Source organism: Coregonus clupeaformis, chromosome 17 (genome assembly GCF_020615455.1).
Source record: "Coregonus clupeaformis isolate EN_2021a chromosome 17, ASM2061545v1, whole genome shotgun sequence".
Classification (NCBI taxonomy): domain Eukaryota; kingdom Metazoa; phylum Chordata; class Actinopteri; order Salmoniformes; family Salmonidae; genus Coregonus; species Coregonus clupeaformis.
Genome location: NC_059208.1, coordinates 33,659,559 through 33,675,349, shown reverse-complemented (window position 1 = coordinate 33,675,349; position 15,791 = coordinate 33,659,559). Strand labels below are relative to the sequence as shown.

General features: G+C 45.3%; 1 protein-coding gene across 2 annotated transcripts in view; it reads right to left on the bottom strand.

Annotated features, from left to right (window-relative positions):
* The window catches only part of LOC121586278 (probable ATP-dependent RNA helicase ddx6), a 48,138-nt gene that overhangs the window by 28,259 nt on the left and 4,088 nt on the right, over window positions 1-15,791 (bottom strand). For both annotated transcript variants that reach the window (XM_045226286.1, XM_041902861.2), the window contains 4 exons: window positions 14,585-14,714; window positions 11,864-12,010; window positions 10,621-10,715; window positions 8,539-8,661 (listed from right to left, as the gene is read on the bottom strand). In XM_045226286.1, the coding sequence (XP_045082221.1) occupies window positions 8,539-8,661; window positions 10,621-10,715; window positions 11,864-12,010; window positions 14,585-14,714 (495 nt within the window). The remainder of the gene's footprint in view (window positions 1-8,538; window positions 8,662-10,620; window positions 10,716-11,863; window positions 12,011-14,584; window positions 14,715-15,791) is intronic.

The following is a 15,791-nucleotide window of genomic DNA, read 5'->3' as shown; positions in this document are numbered from 1 at the left end:
TTACTTACAAGCCCTTAACCAACAATGCAGTTTCTTTAAAGAAAAATTTAAAATAAAAGCAACTGGCTAAAGAGCAGCAGTAAAATAAAATAACAGTAGGGACGCTATATACAGGGAGGCCAAGCAGTTGACATTCCCGGCGGTGATGCAACCAGTCAGGATGCTCTCGATGGTGCAGCTGTAGATTTTTTTGAGGATCTGAGGACCCATGCCAAATATTTTCAGTCTCCTGAGGGGGAATAGGTTTTGTCGTGCCCTCTTCAAAACTGTCTTGGTGTGTTTGGACCATGATAGTTTGTTGGTAATGTGGACACCAAGGAACTTGAAGCTCTCAACCTGTTCCACTACAGCCCCGTCGATGAGAATGGGGGCATGCTCAGTCCTCTTTTTTTTCCTGTAGTCCACAATCATCTCCTTTGTCTTGATCATGTTGAGGGAGAGGTTGTTATTCTGGCACCACACGGCCAGGTCTCTGACCTCCTCCCTATAGGCTGTCTCATCGTTGTCAGTGATCAGGCCTACCACTGTTGTGTCGTCTGCAAACTTAATGATGGTGTTGAAGTCGTGCCTGGCCATGCAGTCATGGGTGAACAGGGAGTACAGGAGGGGACTGAGCACGCACCCCTGAGGGGCCCCCGTGTTGAGGATCAGCGTGGCAGATGTGTTGTTACCTACCCTTACCACCTGGGGGCGGCCCGTCAGGAAGTCCAGGATCCAGTTGCAGAGGGAGGTGTTTAGTCCCAGGATCCTTAGCTTTGTGATGAGCTTTGAGGGCACTATGGTGTTGAACGCTGAGCTGTAGTCAATGAACAGCATTCTCACGTAGGTGTTCCTCTTATCCAGATGGGAAAGGGCAGTGTGGAGTGCAATAGAGATTGCATCATCTGTGGATCTGTTGGGGCGGTATGCAAATTGGAGTGGGTCTAGGGTTTCTGGGATAATGGTGTTGATGTGAGCCATGACCAGCCTTTTCAAAGCACTTCATGGCTACAGACGTCAGTGCTACGGGTCGGTAGTCATTTAGGCAGGTTATCTTAGTGTCCTTGGGCACAGGGACTATGGTGGTCTGCTTGAAACATGTTGGTATTACAGACTCAGTCAGGGACATGTTGAAAATGTCAGTGAAGACACTTGCCAGTTGCTCAGCACATGCTCGGAGTACACGTCCTGGTAATCCATCTGGCCCTGCGGCTTTGTGAATGTTGACCTGCTTAAAAGTCTAACTCACATCGGCTACGGAGAGCGTGATCACAGTCATCCGGAACAGCTGGTGCCCTCATGCATGCTTCAGTGTTGCTTGCCTCGAAGCGAGCACAGAAGTGATTTAGCTCGTCTGGTAGGCTTGTGTCACTGGGCAGTTCGAGGCTGTGCTTCCCTTTGTAGTCTGTAATAGTTTTCAAGCCCTGCCACATCCGACGAGCGTCAGAACCGGTGTAGTACGATTCAATCTTAGTCGTGTATTGACTCTTTGCCTGTTTGATGGTTCGTCGGAGGGCATTGCGGGATTTCTTATAAGCTTCCGGGTTAGAGTCCCGCTCCTTGAAAGCGGCAGCTCTACCCTTTAGCTCAGTGCGGATGTTGCCTGTAATCCATGGCTTCTGGTTGGGGTATGTACGTACGGTCACTGTGGGGACGACGTCATCGATGCACTTATTGATGAAGCCAGTGACTGATGTGGTGTACTCCTCAATGCTATCTGAAGAATCCCGGAACACATTCAAGTCTGTGCTAGCATAACAGTCCTGTAGCTTAGCATCTGCGTTATCTGACCACTTTGTTATTGACCGAGTCACTGGTGCTTCCTGCTTTAGTTTTTGCTTATAAGCAGGAATCAGGAGGATATAATTATGGTCAGATTTGCCAAATGGAGGGCGAGGGAGAGCTTTGTATGCGTCTCTGTGTGTGGAGTAATGGTGGTCTAGAGTTTTTTTCCCCTCTGGTTGCACATTTAACATGCTGATAGAAGTTAGGTAGAACGGATTTAAGATTCCCTACATTAAAGTCCCCGGCCACTAGGAGCGCTGCCTCTGGATGAGCGTTTTCCTGTTTGCTTATGGCCTTATACAGCTCATTGAGTGCAATCTTAGTGCCAGCATCGGTTTGTGGTGGTAGATAGACAGCTACAAAAAATATAGATGAAAACTCTCTTGGTAAATAGTGTGGTCTACAGCTTATCATGAGATACTCTACCTCAGGTGAGCAAAACCTTGAGACTTCCTTAGTTTTAGATTTTGTGCACCAGCTGTTGTTTACAAATATAAACAGACCGCAACCCCTTGTCTTACCGGAGTCAGCCGTTCTATCCTGCCGATGTAGCGTATAGCCCGCTAGCTGTATGTTATCCATGTCATCGTTCAGCCACGACTCGGTGAATATTACAGTTTTTCCCGTTCTGTTGGTAGGATATCCTTGATCTTAGGTCATCCAATTTGTTTTCAAATGATTGAACATTGGCTAATAGGATTGATGGAAGAGGCAGTTTACTCGCTCGCCGTCGGATCCTTACAAGGCACCCCGACCTACGTCCACGATATCTCCGTCTCTTTCTCATGCGAATGACAGGGATTTGGGCCTTGTCGGGTGTCTGTAGAATATCCTTCGCGTCCGACTCGTTGAAGAAACAATCTTTGTCCAATACGAGGTGAGTAATCACTGTCCTGATATCCAGAAGCTCTTTTTGGTCATAAGAGACGGTGGCAGAAACATTATGTACAGAATAAATTACAAATAACGCGGAAAAACACACATAATAGTACAATTGGTTAGAGGGCTGTAAAACGGCAGCCATCTTCTCCAGTGCCACGCCTAACAGCTCCCTCTCAGAACACATGGTTCCCTCACTCTGGAAGACCTGAGGTTACAAAGAACAAATTCAGCAGAGCTGAATGACTATCGTCCTGTGGCGTTAATGTCAGTCGTTGTGAAGTGCTTTGAGCGCTTGATACTCACATGTTTCAGGTCTCATGTGGATGGAGCCCTTGGCCCAATGCAGTTTGCATACAGGAAGAACAGTGGAGGATGCAGTCGTGACGGTGTTGCACAGTGCCATGACACACCTGGAGAGGCCTCACTCTTATATGTGCATCCTTTTCCTGCGCTTCTCCTCTGCTTTTAACTGCATGTAGCCTCACCTACAGTATCTCACAAAAGTGAGTACACCCCTCTCATTTTTGTAAATATTTGAGTATATCTTTTCATGTGACAACACTGAAGAAATGACACTTTGCTACAACGTAAAGTAGTGAGTATACAGCTTGTATAACAGTGTAAATTTGCTGTCCCCTCAAAATAACAACACACAGCCATTAATGTCTAAACCGCTGGCAACAAAAGTGAGTACACCCCTAAATGAAAATGTCCAAATTGGGCCTAAAGTGTCAATATTTTGTGTGGCCACCATCATTTTCCAGCACTGCCTTAACCCTCTTGGGCATGGAGTTCACCAGAGCTTCACAGGTTGCCACTGGAGTCCTCTTCCACTCCTCCATGACGACATCACGGAGCTGGTGGATGTTAGAGACCTTGCACTCCTCCACCTTCCGTTTGAGGATGCCCCACAGATGCTCAATAGGGTTTAGGTCTGGAGACATGCTTGGCCAGTCCATCACCTTTACCCTCAGCTTCTTTAGCAAGGCAGTGGTCGTCTTGGAGGTGTGTTTGGGGTCGTTATCATGTTGGAATACTGCCCTGCGGCCCAGTCTCCGAAGGGAGGGGATCATGCTCTGCTTCAGTATGTCACAGTACATGTTGGCATTCATGGTTCCCTCAATGAACTGTAGCTCCCCAGTGCCGGCAGCACTCATGCAGCCCCAGACCATGACACTCCCACCACCATGCTTGACTGTAGGCAAGACACACTTGTCTTTGTACTCCTCAGCTGGTTGCCACCACACACGCTTGACACCATCTGAATCAAATAAGTTTATTATCTTGGTCTCATCAGACCACAGGACATGGTTCCAGTAATCCATGTCCGTAGTCTGCTTGTCTTCAGCAAAATGTTTGAGGGCTTTCTTGTGCATCATCTTTAGAAGAGGCTTCCTTCTGGGACGACAGCCATGCAGACCAATTTAATGCAGTGTGCGGCGTATGGTCTGAGCACTGACAGGCTGAACCCCCACCCCTTCAACCTCTGCAGCAATGCTGGCAGCACTCATATGTCTATTTCCCAAAGACAACCTCTGGATATGACGCTGAGCACGTGCACTCAACTTCTTTGGTCGACCATGGCGAGGCCTGTTCTGAGTGGAACCTGTCCTGTTAAACCGCTGTATGGTCTTGGCTACCGTGCTGCAGCTCAGTTACAGGGTCTTGGCAATCTTCTTATAGCCCAGGCCATCTTTATGTAGAGCAACAATTCTTTTTTTCAGATCCTCAGAGAGTTCTTTGCCATGTTGAACTTCCAGTGACCAGTATGAGGGAGTGTGAGAGCGATGACACCAAATTTAACACACCTGCTCCCCATTCACACCTGAGACCTTGTAACACTAACGAGTCACAAGACACCGGGAGGGAAAATGGCTAATTGGGCCCAATTTGGACATTTTCACTTAGGGGTGTACTCACTTTTGTTTCCAGTGGTTTAGACATTAATGGCTGTGTGTTGAGTTATTTTGAGGGGACAGCAAATTTACACTGTTATACAAGCTGTACACACTACTCTACATTGTAGCAAAGTGTCATTTCTTCAGTGTTGTCACATGAAAAGATATACTCAAATATTTACAAAAATGTGAAGGGTGTACCGTATTTTCCGCACTATAAGGCGCACTTAAAAGCCTTTAATTTTCTCAAAAAACGACAGTGCGCCTTATAATCCGGAGCGCCTTATATATGGATCAATTGGTTAATTGGTTGATCCATACTGGTTGTACACGGCGCTCAAGGCGCTCTGTCAAAATGTTTCAGTATGAAAAACCAATAAAAACAATTTAATAATAATGAAATGTTTCAGTACGACTGGTAAACTACAAAGCCGCACCGCTTGCAGCATTACGGCTACCGTAGTCAGTAAACAGTGCGCCCTATATATGAAAACAGTTCTAAAATAGGCCATTCATTGAAGGTGCGCCTTATAATCCGGTGCGCCTTATAGTGCGGAAAATACGGTACTCACTTTTGTGAGATACTGTATGTTACAAACTCTCCCACCTACAGATAGAACCCAGCATTACCTTGTGGGTGCTGGAAAGGGGGCAGTATGTCAAGTTCAACAACAACATCCCTCCTCTGTGTACATCTAGCTGGTTCCCCCTCAAGGAACTGGCATCTCTCCAGTGCTATTCGCCACATACACCAATGACATGAGAGGCTCCGACGGGGACTGCTTGGCAGTGAAATATGCAGATGACACAGCATTTGTCGACCTCTCAGATGACAATGCATTTCCAAACAGAAGGAAACAGGGTTCATGACTGGTGCAATAACAACTACCTTACACTAAACAGCAACAAAACAACTGCACAATGATTTCCGGAGGAAGGCAGATCCAGTGAGCCACCTAGTCCTGGATGGTGAAGCGGTAGAGTGGGGAGTTAAGTACCTGGGAACCATCATGGACAGCACACTCAATACAAACACTCAGAACATCAATTATAAAAAATGCCAATAACGACTGTACCTCCTGCGCAGACAGATAACTGAATGTCAACACCACGATACTTCCCAACTACACTGAACAAAAGTATAAAACAACATGGTGGTCCTCTGTAGCTCAATTGGTAGAGCATGGCGCTTGTAACGCCAGGGTAGTGGGTTCGATCCCCGGGACCACCCATACGTAAAAATGTATGCGCACATGACTAAGTCGCTTTGGATAAAAGTGTCTGCTAAATGGCATATTATTTATTATTATATTATTATGTTTCATGAGCTGAAACAGAAGATACCAGAAATTGTCCATATGCACAAAAAACATTTCTCTCAAATTTTGTGCACAAATTTGTTAACTTCCCTGTTAGTGAGCATTTCTCCTTTGCCAAGACAATCCATCCATCTGACAGGTGTGGCATATCAAGAAGCTGATTAAACAACATGATCATTCCACAGTTGCACCTTGTGCTGGGGACAATAAAGGCCCCTCTAAAATGTGCAGTTGTGTCACACAAAACAATGCCACAGATGTCTAAAGTTTTGAGGGGGCGTGCAATTAGCATGCTGACTGCAGGAATGTCCAACAGAGCTGTCGCCAGAGAATTTAATGTTTATTTCTCTACCATAAGCGACTCCGATGTCGTTTTAGAGAATTTGGCAGTACGTCCAACCGGCATCACAACCGCAGACCACGTGTAACCACACCAGCCCAGGACCTCCACATCCGGCTTCTTTACTTGCGGGGTAGTCTGAGACCAGCCACCCAGACAGCTGATGAAACTGTGGGTTTGTACAACCAAAGAATATCTGGACAAACTGTCAGAAACCGTCTCAGTGAAGCTCATCTGCGTGCTCGTCATACTCACCAGGGCCTTGACCTGACTGCAGTTCGGCATCTTAACTGACTTCAGTGGGCAAACGCTCACCTTCGATAACCACTGGCAGCTGGAGAAGTGTGCTCTTCACAGATAAATCCCGGTTTCAACTGTACCGGGCAGATGGCAGACAGCGTGTATGGCGTTGTGTGGGCGAGCAGTCTGCTGATGTCAACGTTGTGAACAGAGTGCCCCATGGTGGCGGTGGGGTTATGGTATGGGCAGGCATAAGCTACGGACAACGAACACAATTGCATTTTATCGATGGCAATTTGAATGCACAGAGATACCGTGACGAGATCCTGAGGCCCATTGTCGTGCCATTCATCCGCCGCCATCACCTCATGTTTCAGCATGTTACAAGTCAGACTTAAAGCCGTACAAGCCATGTCGCAAGAATCAATTCCTGGAAGCTGAAAATGTCCCAGTTCTTCCATGGCCTGCATACTCACCAGACATGTCACCCATTGAGCATGTTTGGGATGCTCTGGATCGACTTGTACGACAGTGTTCCAGTTCACGCCAATGTCCAGCAACTTTGCACAGCCACTGAAGAGTGGGACAACATTCCACAATCAACAGCCTGATCAACTCTATGCTAAGGAGATACATGGTCACACCAGATACTGACTGGTTTTCTGATCCACGCCCCTACCTTTTTTTAAAGGTATTTGTGACCAACAGATGCATATCTGTATTCCCAGTCATGTTAAATCCATAGATTGGGGCCTAATGAATGTATTTCAATTGACTGATTTCCTTATATGAACTGTAACCAGGGCCTAAAATTAACACCCGCCACCTGCCAAATGCAGGTAGATTTTGGCATTGGCGGGAAAGATGTCTATTTCACCAGCCACGTTGGTGCGTGGTCAGGGCTCCACAGTGCGAGCATGTCACTCACATTTGTGAATAAAAATGTCAAGTACGATCACATTTATAGTAAAATAAATGCTACAGTAGCTGTTTAAAGTATTTCCGCCATTTTGTTTCATAGCTGGTAAATGAATCGCACAAAGTAAAATAACTACGACCCCAATATAGCCTGTACCACCTCACGTTGCAACACCGTCTGGCTGGGGGCTGTGCGCACGTGAAGAGCGGAGTGAAAGACACATTTTTAGAAGTACTGCGCAAAGGCATAAAAGTTGGTATAATTTACATGGAACCAAAGTCTACTGAAGTGAGACTTTGTGTTTGTTGGCTGTTGACATTATTTTGTTCAGAAGCTAGGTTGTTTTTCTATGTTTGAGTTTCAACTGCTGGGTAAGAGAAGACAACACTTCTTTCTACTTGTCAGGATCAATCACACTGGCACAAACGTGACTTGAGTCGCGCTAACGCCATAACCTCACACATTTAAAGGGGCAGGTGAAAATGTTTGTCTCATCTGTGATATTTTGGTTAAAAGACTCAGGTCACAATATATGAAATTAAATAATATATCACATTACTTCTTACTAATAATACATTTACTGTTCTAGAACCATTACAAAGCATGCTCATCTGTTTTTGTGTTTTGTTGGTGTCATTTTAGCGGGGAAAAAATCTGAGTGGCTGGTAGATTTTTTTGATTTACCTGCCACAGTAGCTGGTGGACAAAAAAGCAAATGTTATGCCCTGACTAACTCTTCGAAATTGTTGCATTTCGCGTTTATACTCATGTTCAATGTACTACACCTGCCATATAGAGAGGGTGCTGACTTTCAGTTTCCTGGCCTGGTACGGTGGGTTGTCAGTGGCTAATAAGGGTATCCTCAGGCGGACTGCGAACCTTGGGTCGAAGCTCTGTGGGCTGCAGTGCAGGGGGCTTCAGGGCCTCTATGATAAACGGGCAAGGGAGAAGGCCAAGCACATCAGAGGACCCCACACACAATCTTGCCCAATATTTTGAGCTGCTGCTCTCCGGAAGGAGATCAAGGGTCCCACTGTTCAGCAAGAATAGGTGCATTTTCCATGTAAAGGGACAATAATGTATATTGTATCGTTACAAAATAGCAAAACAGACTGGCCTGTTGGTGATACCACATGGCTGCCAACATGTGGCTTAGGGCCATGTGGCACTACTCACCATGAACTTCTGCACGCTGATGGGGAAGGTGGCAGAGTAGAGCAGGATCTGACGGCCCTTGGCCAGGAAGCTAATGATATCCTCAATGAGCACCACAAAGTCCTGAGACAGCAGCTTGTCCGCCTGAGAAGAAGACAAAACATTAAATGGAGAATTAGCAGAGTCACACAGCATTCTAAAAAGTATGTTTTACTCTCGTGTGTTTCTATTAAATTTGCTATTACTGGTATGCAATTGACATTTGGCGCTGGTTGCTTGGGAAAATGTTCCATGTAGCTCCTTTACTAAATGTCTTCACTGACATTTTCAACATGTCCCTGACTGAGTCTGTAATACCAACATATTTCAAGCAGACCACTATAGTCCCTGTGCCCATGAACACTAAGATAACCTGTCTAAATGACTACCGACCCATAGCACTCACATCTGTAGCCATGAAGTGCTTTGAAAGGCTGGTCATGGCTCACATCAACACCATTATCCCAGAAACCCTAGACCCACTACAATTTCCATACCGCCCCAACAGATCATGGAATCTCTATTGCACTCCACACTGCCCTTTCTCACGTGGACAAGAGGAACACCTACGTGAGAATGCTGTTCATTGACTACAGCTCAGCGTTCAACACCATAGTGCCCTCAAAGCTCATCACTAAGCTAAGGACCCTGGGACTAAACACCTCCCTCTGCAACTGGACCCTGGACTTCCAAACAGATGGTAACAACACATCTGCCGAGCTGATCCTCAACACGGGGGCCCCTCAGGGGTGCGTGCTCAGTCCCCTCCTGTACTCCCTGTTCACCCATGACCGCATGGCCAGGCACGACTCCAACACCATCATTAAGTTTGCCGACGACACAACAGTGGTAGGCCTGATCACCGACAACGATTAGACAGCCTATAGGGAGGAGGTCAGAGACCTGGCCGTGTGGTGCCAGAATAACAACCTCTCCCTCAACATGATCAAGACAAAGGAGATGATTGTGGACTACAGGAAAAAGAAGAGGACTAAGCACGCCCCCATTCTCATCGACGAGGCTGTAGTGGAACAGGTTGAGAGCTTTAAGTTCCTTGGTGTCCACATCACCAACAAACTATCATGGTCCAAACACACCAAGACAGTCGTGAAGAGGGCACGACAAAGCCTATTCCCCCTCAGGAGACTGAAAAGATTTGGCATGGGTCATCAGATCCTCAAAAAGTTCAACAACTGCACCATCGAGAGCATCCTGACTGGTTGCATCACCGCCTGGTATGGCAACTGCTCAGCCTCCGACCGCAAGGCACTACAGAGGGTAGTGCGTACGGCCCAGTACATCACTGGGGCCAAGCTTCCTGACATTCAGGACCTCTATACCAGGCGGTGTCAGAGGAAGGCCCTAAAAATTGTCAAAGACTCCAGCCACCCTAGTCATAGACAGTGCTCTCTACTACCGCACGGCAAGTGGTAACGGAGCGCCAAGTCTAGGTCCAAAATGCTTCTTAACAGCTTCTACCCCCAAGCCATAAGACTCCTGAACAGCTAATCATGGCTACCCGGACTATTTGCATTGTCCCCCCTCACCCCAACCCCCTCTTTTACGCTGCTGCTACTCTGTTTATTATCTATGCATAGTCACTTTAACACTACCCACATGTACATATTACCTAAATTACCTTGACTAACCGGTGCCCCCACACATTGACTCTGTACCGGTAACCAATGTATATAGCCTCCCTGCTGTTATTTTATTTTACTGCTGCTCTTTAATAATTTTTTACGTATCTATTTTTTACTTAACACCTTTTTTCTTAAATTTTTACATTTTAGTCATTGTTGGTTAAGGGCTTGTAAGTAAGCATTTCACTGTAAGGTCTAGACCTGTTGTATTCGGCACATGTGGCAAATTCAATTTGATATGATTTGATTTAACCTCTTTGGTAGGTTGATGAACCAGAAGAGATTTGAAGGCCCTGATGAAGAATATTGAGTGGCTAGTAACAAAATAGCGAGAGAGGACTGATTCTCTGGAGTCATCTACAGTAGTTTATTATAGTCAGTGGTTGATGGACTCATGTACCACATGTATTCACACACTAACCTCATCCATCACCATCATCTGGACTCTATCCACTTTGGCCACGCCCTTCTTGATCAAGTCCAGGATCCTGCCGGGTGTGGCTATGACCACATGCACTGAGAGAGAGAATCAGAAACACCACCATTACAGATGTGGATTTGTGTACAGCTTTGATGTTTTGTGACTTGTTTGTAGTGTACAGTGTGGTCCGAAATGATTGACACCCTTGATGAAGATGAGCAAAAACGACTATCAAATAAATCATTCAAATACGGAGCTACGCTATATATACACACATACAGTGCATTCGTAAAGTATTCAGACCACCTTCCCTTTTCCTACATTTTGTTACGTTACAGCCTTATTCTAAAATCGATTAAATAAAACATTTTCCACAATCTACACACAATACCCCATAATGACAAAGCGAACAGTTTTTAAAACAAATTTTGCACAAGAAAGTAAAAAATCTAACAGAAATACCTTACTTACTAAAGTATTCAGACCCTTTGCTATGAGAATCAAAATTGAGCTCAGGTGCATCCTGTTTCCATTGATCATCCTTGAGAGGTTTCTACAACTTGGGAGTCCACCTGTGGTAAATTCAATTGATTGGACATGATTTGGAAAGGCACACACCTGTCTATATAAGGTCCCACAGTTGACAGTGCATGTCAGGGCAAAAACCAAGCCATTAGGTCGAAGGAATTGTCCGTAGAGCTCCGAGATAGGATTGTGTCGAGGCACAGATCTGGGGAAGGGTACCAAAACATTTCTGCAGCATTGAAGGTCCCCAAGAACAAAGTGGCCTCCATTATTCTTAAATGGAAGACGTTTGGAACCACCAAGGCTCTTTCTAGAGCTGGCCGCCCAGCCAAACTGAGCAATCGGGGTAGGTCCTTGGTCAGGGAGGTGACCAAGAACCCGATGGTCACTCTGACAGAGCTCCAGAGTTCCTCTGAAGAGATGGGAGAACCTTCCAGAAGGACAACCATCTCTGCAGCACTCCACCAATCAGGTCTTTATGGTAGAGTGGCCAGACAGAAGACACTCCTCAGTAAAAGGCACATGAGACCCCGCTTGGAGTTTGCTAAAAGGCACCTAAAGACTCTCAGACCATGAGAAACAAGATTCTCTGTGATGAAAGTAACAAAATGTGGAAAAAGTCAAGGGGTCTGAATACTTTCCGAATGCACTGTATTTATCGCAAGGTACCATTTTTGGTATGAAGTAACTGAATGTGATGCTGCTGTTGGGTCATTACCAGTCTCGTCCAGGCGCATGATGTCATCTCGCAGGTTGGTGCCGCCCGTTGTGGCCATGACTTTCACTCCGCCTAGGTGCTTACTGATCTGGATAGTGATCTGGCTAACCTGCAGGGCCAGCTCACGAGTGGGCACCATCACAATAGCTTGGGAGAGAGGGAGAGGTATAGATAGGGCAAGTGCAAGACAATGTGGTTTGACAGAGGGGGAGAGAAAGTAGGAAGAAGGGTACAGTTTGAAAGATGATAGGAAGTTGAGTCATAGAGTAACAGTAGTAGTAGCAGCAGTAGGGCTCCAGACAGCGACCATTTAGTCGCATTTTGCGACCCTTTGACTTGGCTGTGCAAGTTAAAGTAACTATCCAGTCAATGTTCCCTCTAAGCTGCGCGCCCACGCACAGTAGCCCCAGGACTGCAGCGGAGAGAAGCACCAGATTGAACTTCACTCAACTTTCTAGAGTTTTCCCCGTTAACACTATCAACATACCGAAACAAAACGAACTATGCAAGATTTAGCATGCAAATGTAACTATGCAAGAGATTTTGATGTAGACAGAACACGTCGGAGCAGGATTCTATTGCATTGACAGACTCATCCCATACTCTACACAGACCGGTGCGGCATAACCAATCAGAGCAGCAGTAGGCCTATATGCAAATAGACTATTACCATATATGGATCTGTGCCATTTACATTGAACTGGACTGTTTACAGCGTGAGCGGTCATGAGCAGATGCGCTTGTTTTGAGATGTAGCCATGTGTGCACATTTTGTTAATTTTCTTTGCTAGTTAGTGAGTTATTAGCCCAGTTACATATATTTGTAGTCAACAATAGGGGCGTGAGGGCTTCCTACAAGAGCACAAAACCTGTACATTTCTAGACATCTTTGAAAAGCGAGTCAGGTAAAGAGCATTTTTTTTGTCTTAAAGGGGCAGTGTTGTATTTTGAGACTGTCTTGAATAAAGTAAGTAGCCAATAAGCAGAGGGTAGCATAATTTATCTGATTCTCTGTAATAATGGTATGGGAAGTTGTTTCCTGCATCAAACAACATTTTCAGTCACCTTGTCTGAAGGACAAGTGGATAAACAGGTTAATGTCAAGCCCTGCATGATTTATTTTTTCAAAAGTCTCATGGAATGTAGGCCTACATTGAACACCACACATTTGCTGCTAATGTAGGCTGAATGATAGAAGAGTTATTTCCTTGGTAAAATGTTATGGGATGCATTTTCTCCATTGTCTTTGATGGTAGGCCACTCTTGCAGGCCTACATTTTGATCAAATGGCCACTGTTAAAACTAATTTAAAGCGGGTACAACCTAAGTGTAAACAGTAAACGTGCGCTGAAGTTGCACAGAATTTTCACAATGTTCAGGTTTGCGCTCAGCGGACCTGAAATTTGCTCAGTGCTGAAATTGTTTTGAGGGAACATTGTGTCCAGTGCTTCCATATTTCATTGAAATATGACCTAGAATTACTTACTATGGTAAAAAGCAGCTTTTATGTGTTGGAATGGTGTGGGCGTACCCCAACAGAATGGTATGGGCGTATACCAGTCATAAAAAAATATTAATGCAAGTATACCGCTGATTGGCCAGCTCATCCTCCTCGGGAGTATGACATCATACTCCATGAGGAAATAGCAAGCATTTTTGAAACAGTCTGTTTGATATACAAGTTTGAGGAGGGTTTTTAAAAAGTATTTCTCCAATTTATGCTTTGGCCACAAATACGAGTATAGGATGAGTCAACAACATGATTTGGTTAAGCATTAAGTGCATTATCCTCATGATTCCTGTAATGAAAGTGTTTGCCCTGACGCTCTGCCTGTTTCCCTGGGGCCCACTGCTGTGATGAGCAAGCCACCCTCCCTGCCTCTCCCACTTTGCTCTGGGTGAGAAAAACATTTTAATTGTATAACAAATTCAAAATCCAATTCCAGGAAAAACAGTTATCCTGTGTAACACTTGAAGAGAGGAGGTTCTCAGTTTCTATTGGTATACTTTTTTATTTCTCAACTCTCAATTTTTACCTCTATAGCAATTATTTTACAACCGAGATATTAGATATAGCTTTTAGATATGGAGTGTGCGAAATGTGCATTGACCATTACGAGAGCGTGGGCCTGATTGGGTAGTAGGCTACGACTGTAAAGTTATTTTTAGGACATTCAAATGTATTGTTATGCTTAATATGGCTACTATTATATTTAAGTTAGCGATCTAGCTAATGTGTTTTGAGTTTCCACTTACTCATGTGGTGAATTGGTCCCAAATAAATTAGCCTATATTAGCGCACATAAAGATGTAGGCAAATTCATCTCTATTGAAAAAATAATAATTCTGGAGTCATATTTTATCAGTAAAATGTAACAATAGCCTAATTGTCAACCCAAAATCCATGACAATCACAGGATTAGCTCGTACATGAAAATATCTGGAATCACGCATTCCTGCTTAAACATGTTAGATGAAACACAACTTGAATACCTTCTCAGTAGTCTATAACACTTTTTTAAAAAGCACTGTGAATGACATAAGACTATTAGAAATGTTTTCTATTGTGTGACACTACAGAAAAAATGTATTGGTGATGGCCTGGTGCCACCAACTGAAAAAGGGGAAATGTTAGTCTGGAGCCCGGAGGAGGAGGAGTAGTAGTAGAGACAAGTCGAGTATAAAAGGAGGGAAAGAGTAAAGTGAAGAGCCTTGACTCACCCTGTATATAGTCCTTCTTCAGGTCTATTCTCTCCAGCATGGGGATGAGGTAGGCCCCACTCTTCCCCGTTCCATTCTTGGCACGGGCCAGGATGTCTCGTCCTGACAGGGCTATGGGAATGCTCTCCTCCTGAAAGTGACAAACTCTAGTTTAATGTACACTGCTCAAAAAAATAAAGGGAACACTAAAATAAAACATCCTAGATCTGAATGAATGAAATAATCTTATTAAATACATTTTTCTTTACATAGTTGAATGTGCTGACAACAAAATCACACAAAAATTATCAATGGAAATCAAATGTATCAACCCATGGAGGTCTGGATTTGGAGTCACCCTCAAAATTAAAGTGGAAAACCACACTACAGGCTGATCCAACTTTGATGTAATGTCCTTAAAACAAGTCAAAATGAGGCTCAGTAGTGTGTGTGGCCTCCACGTGCCTGTATGACCTCCCTACAACGCCTGGGCATGCTCCTGATGAGGTGGCGGATGGTCTCCTGAGGGATCTCCTCCCAGACCTGGACTAAAGCATCCGCCAACTCCTGGACAGTCTGTGGTGCAACGTGGCATTGGTGGATGGAGCGAGACATGATGTCCCAGATGTGCTCAATTGGATTCAGGTCTGGGGAATGGGCGGGCCAGTCCATAGCATCAATGCCTTCCTCTTGCAGGAACTGCTGACACACTCCAGCCACATGAGGTCTAGCATTGTCTTGCATTAGGAGGAACCCAGGGACAACCGCACCAGCATATGGTCTCACAAGGGGTGTGAGGATCTCATCTCGGTACCTAATGGCTGTCAGGCTACCTCTGGCGAGCACATGGAGGGCTGTGCGGCCCCCCCAAAGAAATGCCACCCCACACCATGACTGACCCACCGCCAAACCGGTCATGCTGGAGGATGTTGCAGGCAGCAGAACGTTCTCCACGGTGTCTCCAGACTCTGTCACGTCTGTCACGTGCTCAGTGTGAACCTGCTTTCATCTGTGAAGAGCACAGGGCGCCAGTGGCGAATTTGCCACTCTTGGTGTTCTCTGGCAAATGCCAAACGTCCTGCACGGTGTTGGGCTGTAAGCACAACCCCCACCTGTGGACGTCGGGCCCTCATACCACCCTCATGGAGTCTGTTTCTGACCGTTTGAGCAGACACATGCACATTTGTGGCCTGCTGGAGATCATTTTGCAGGGCTCTGGCAGTGCTCC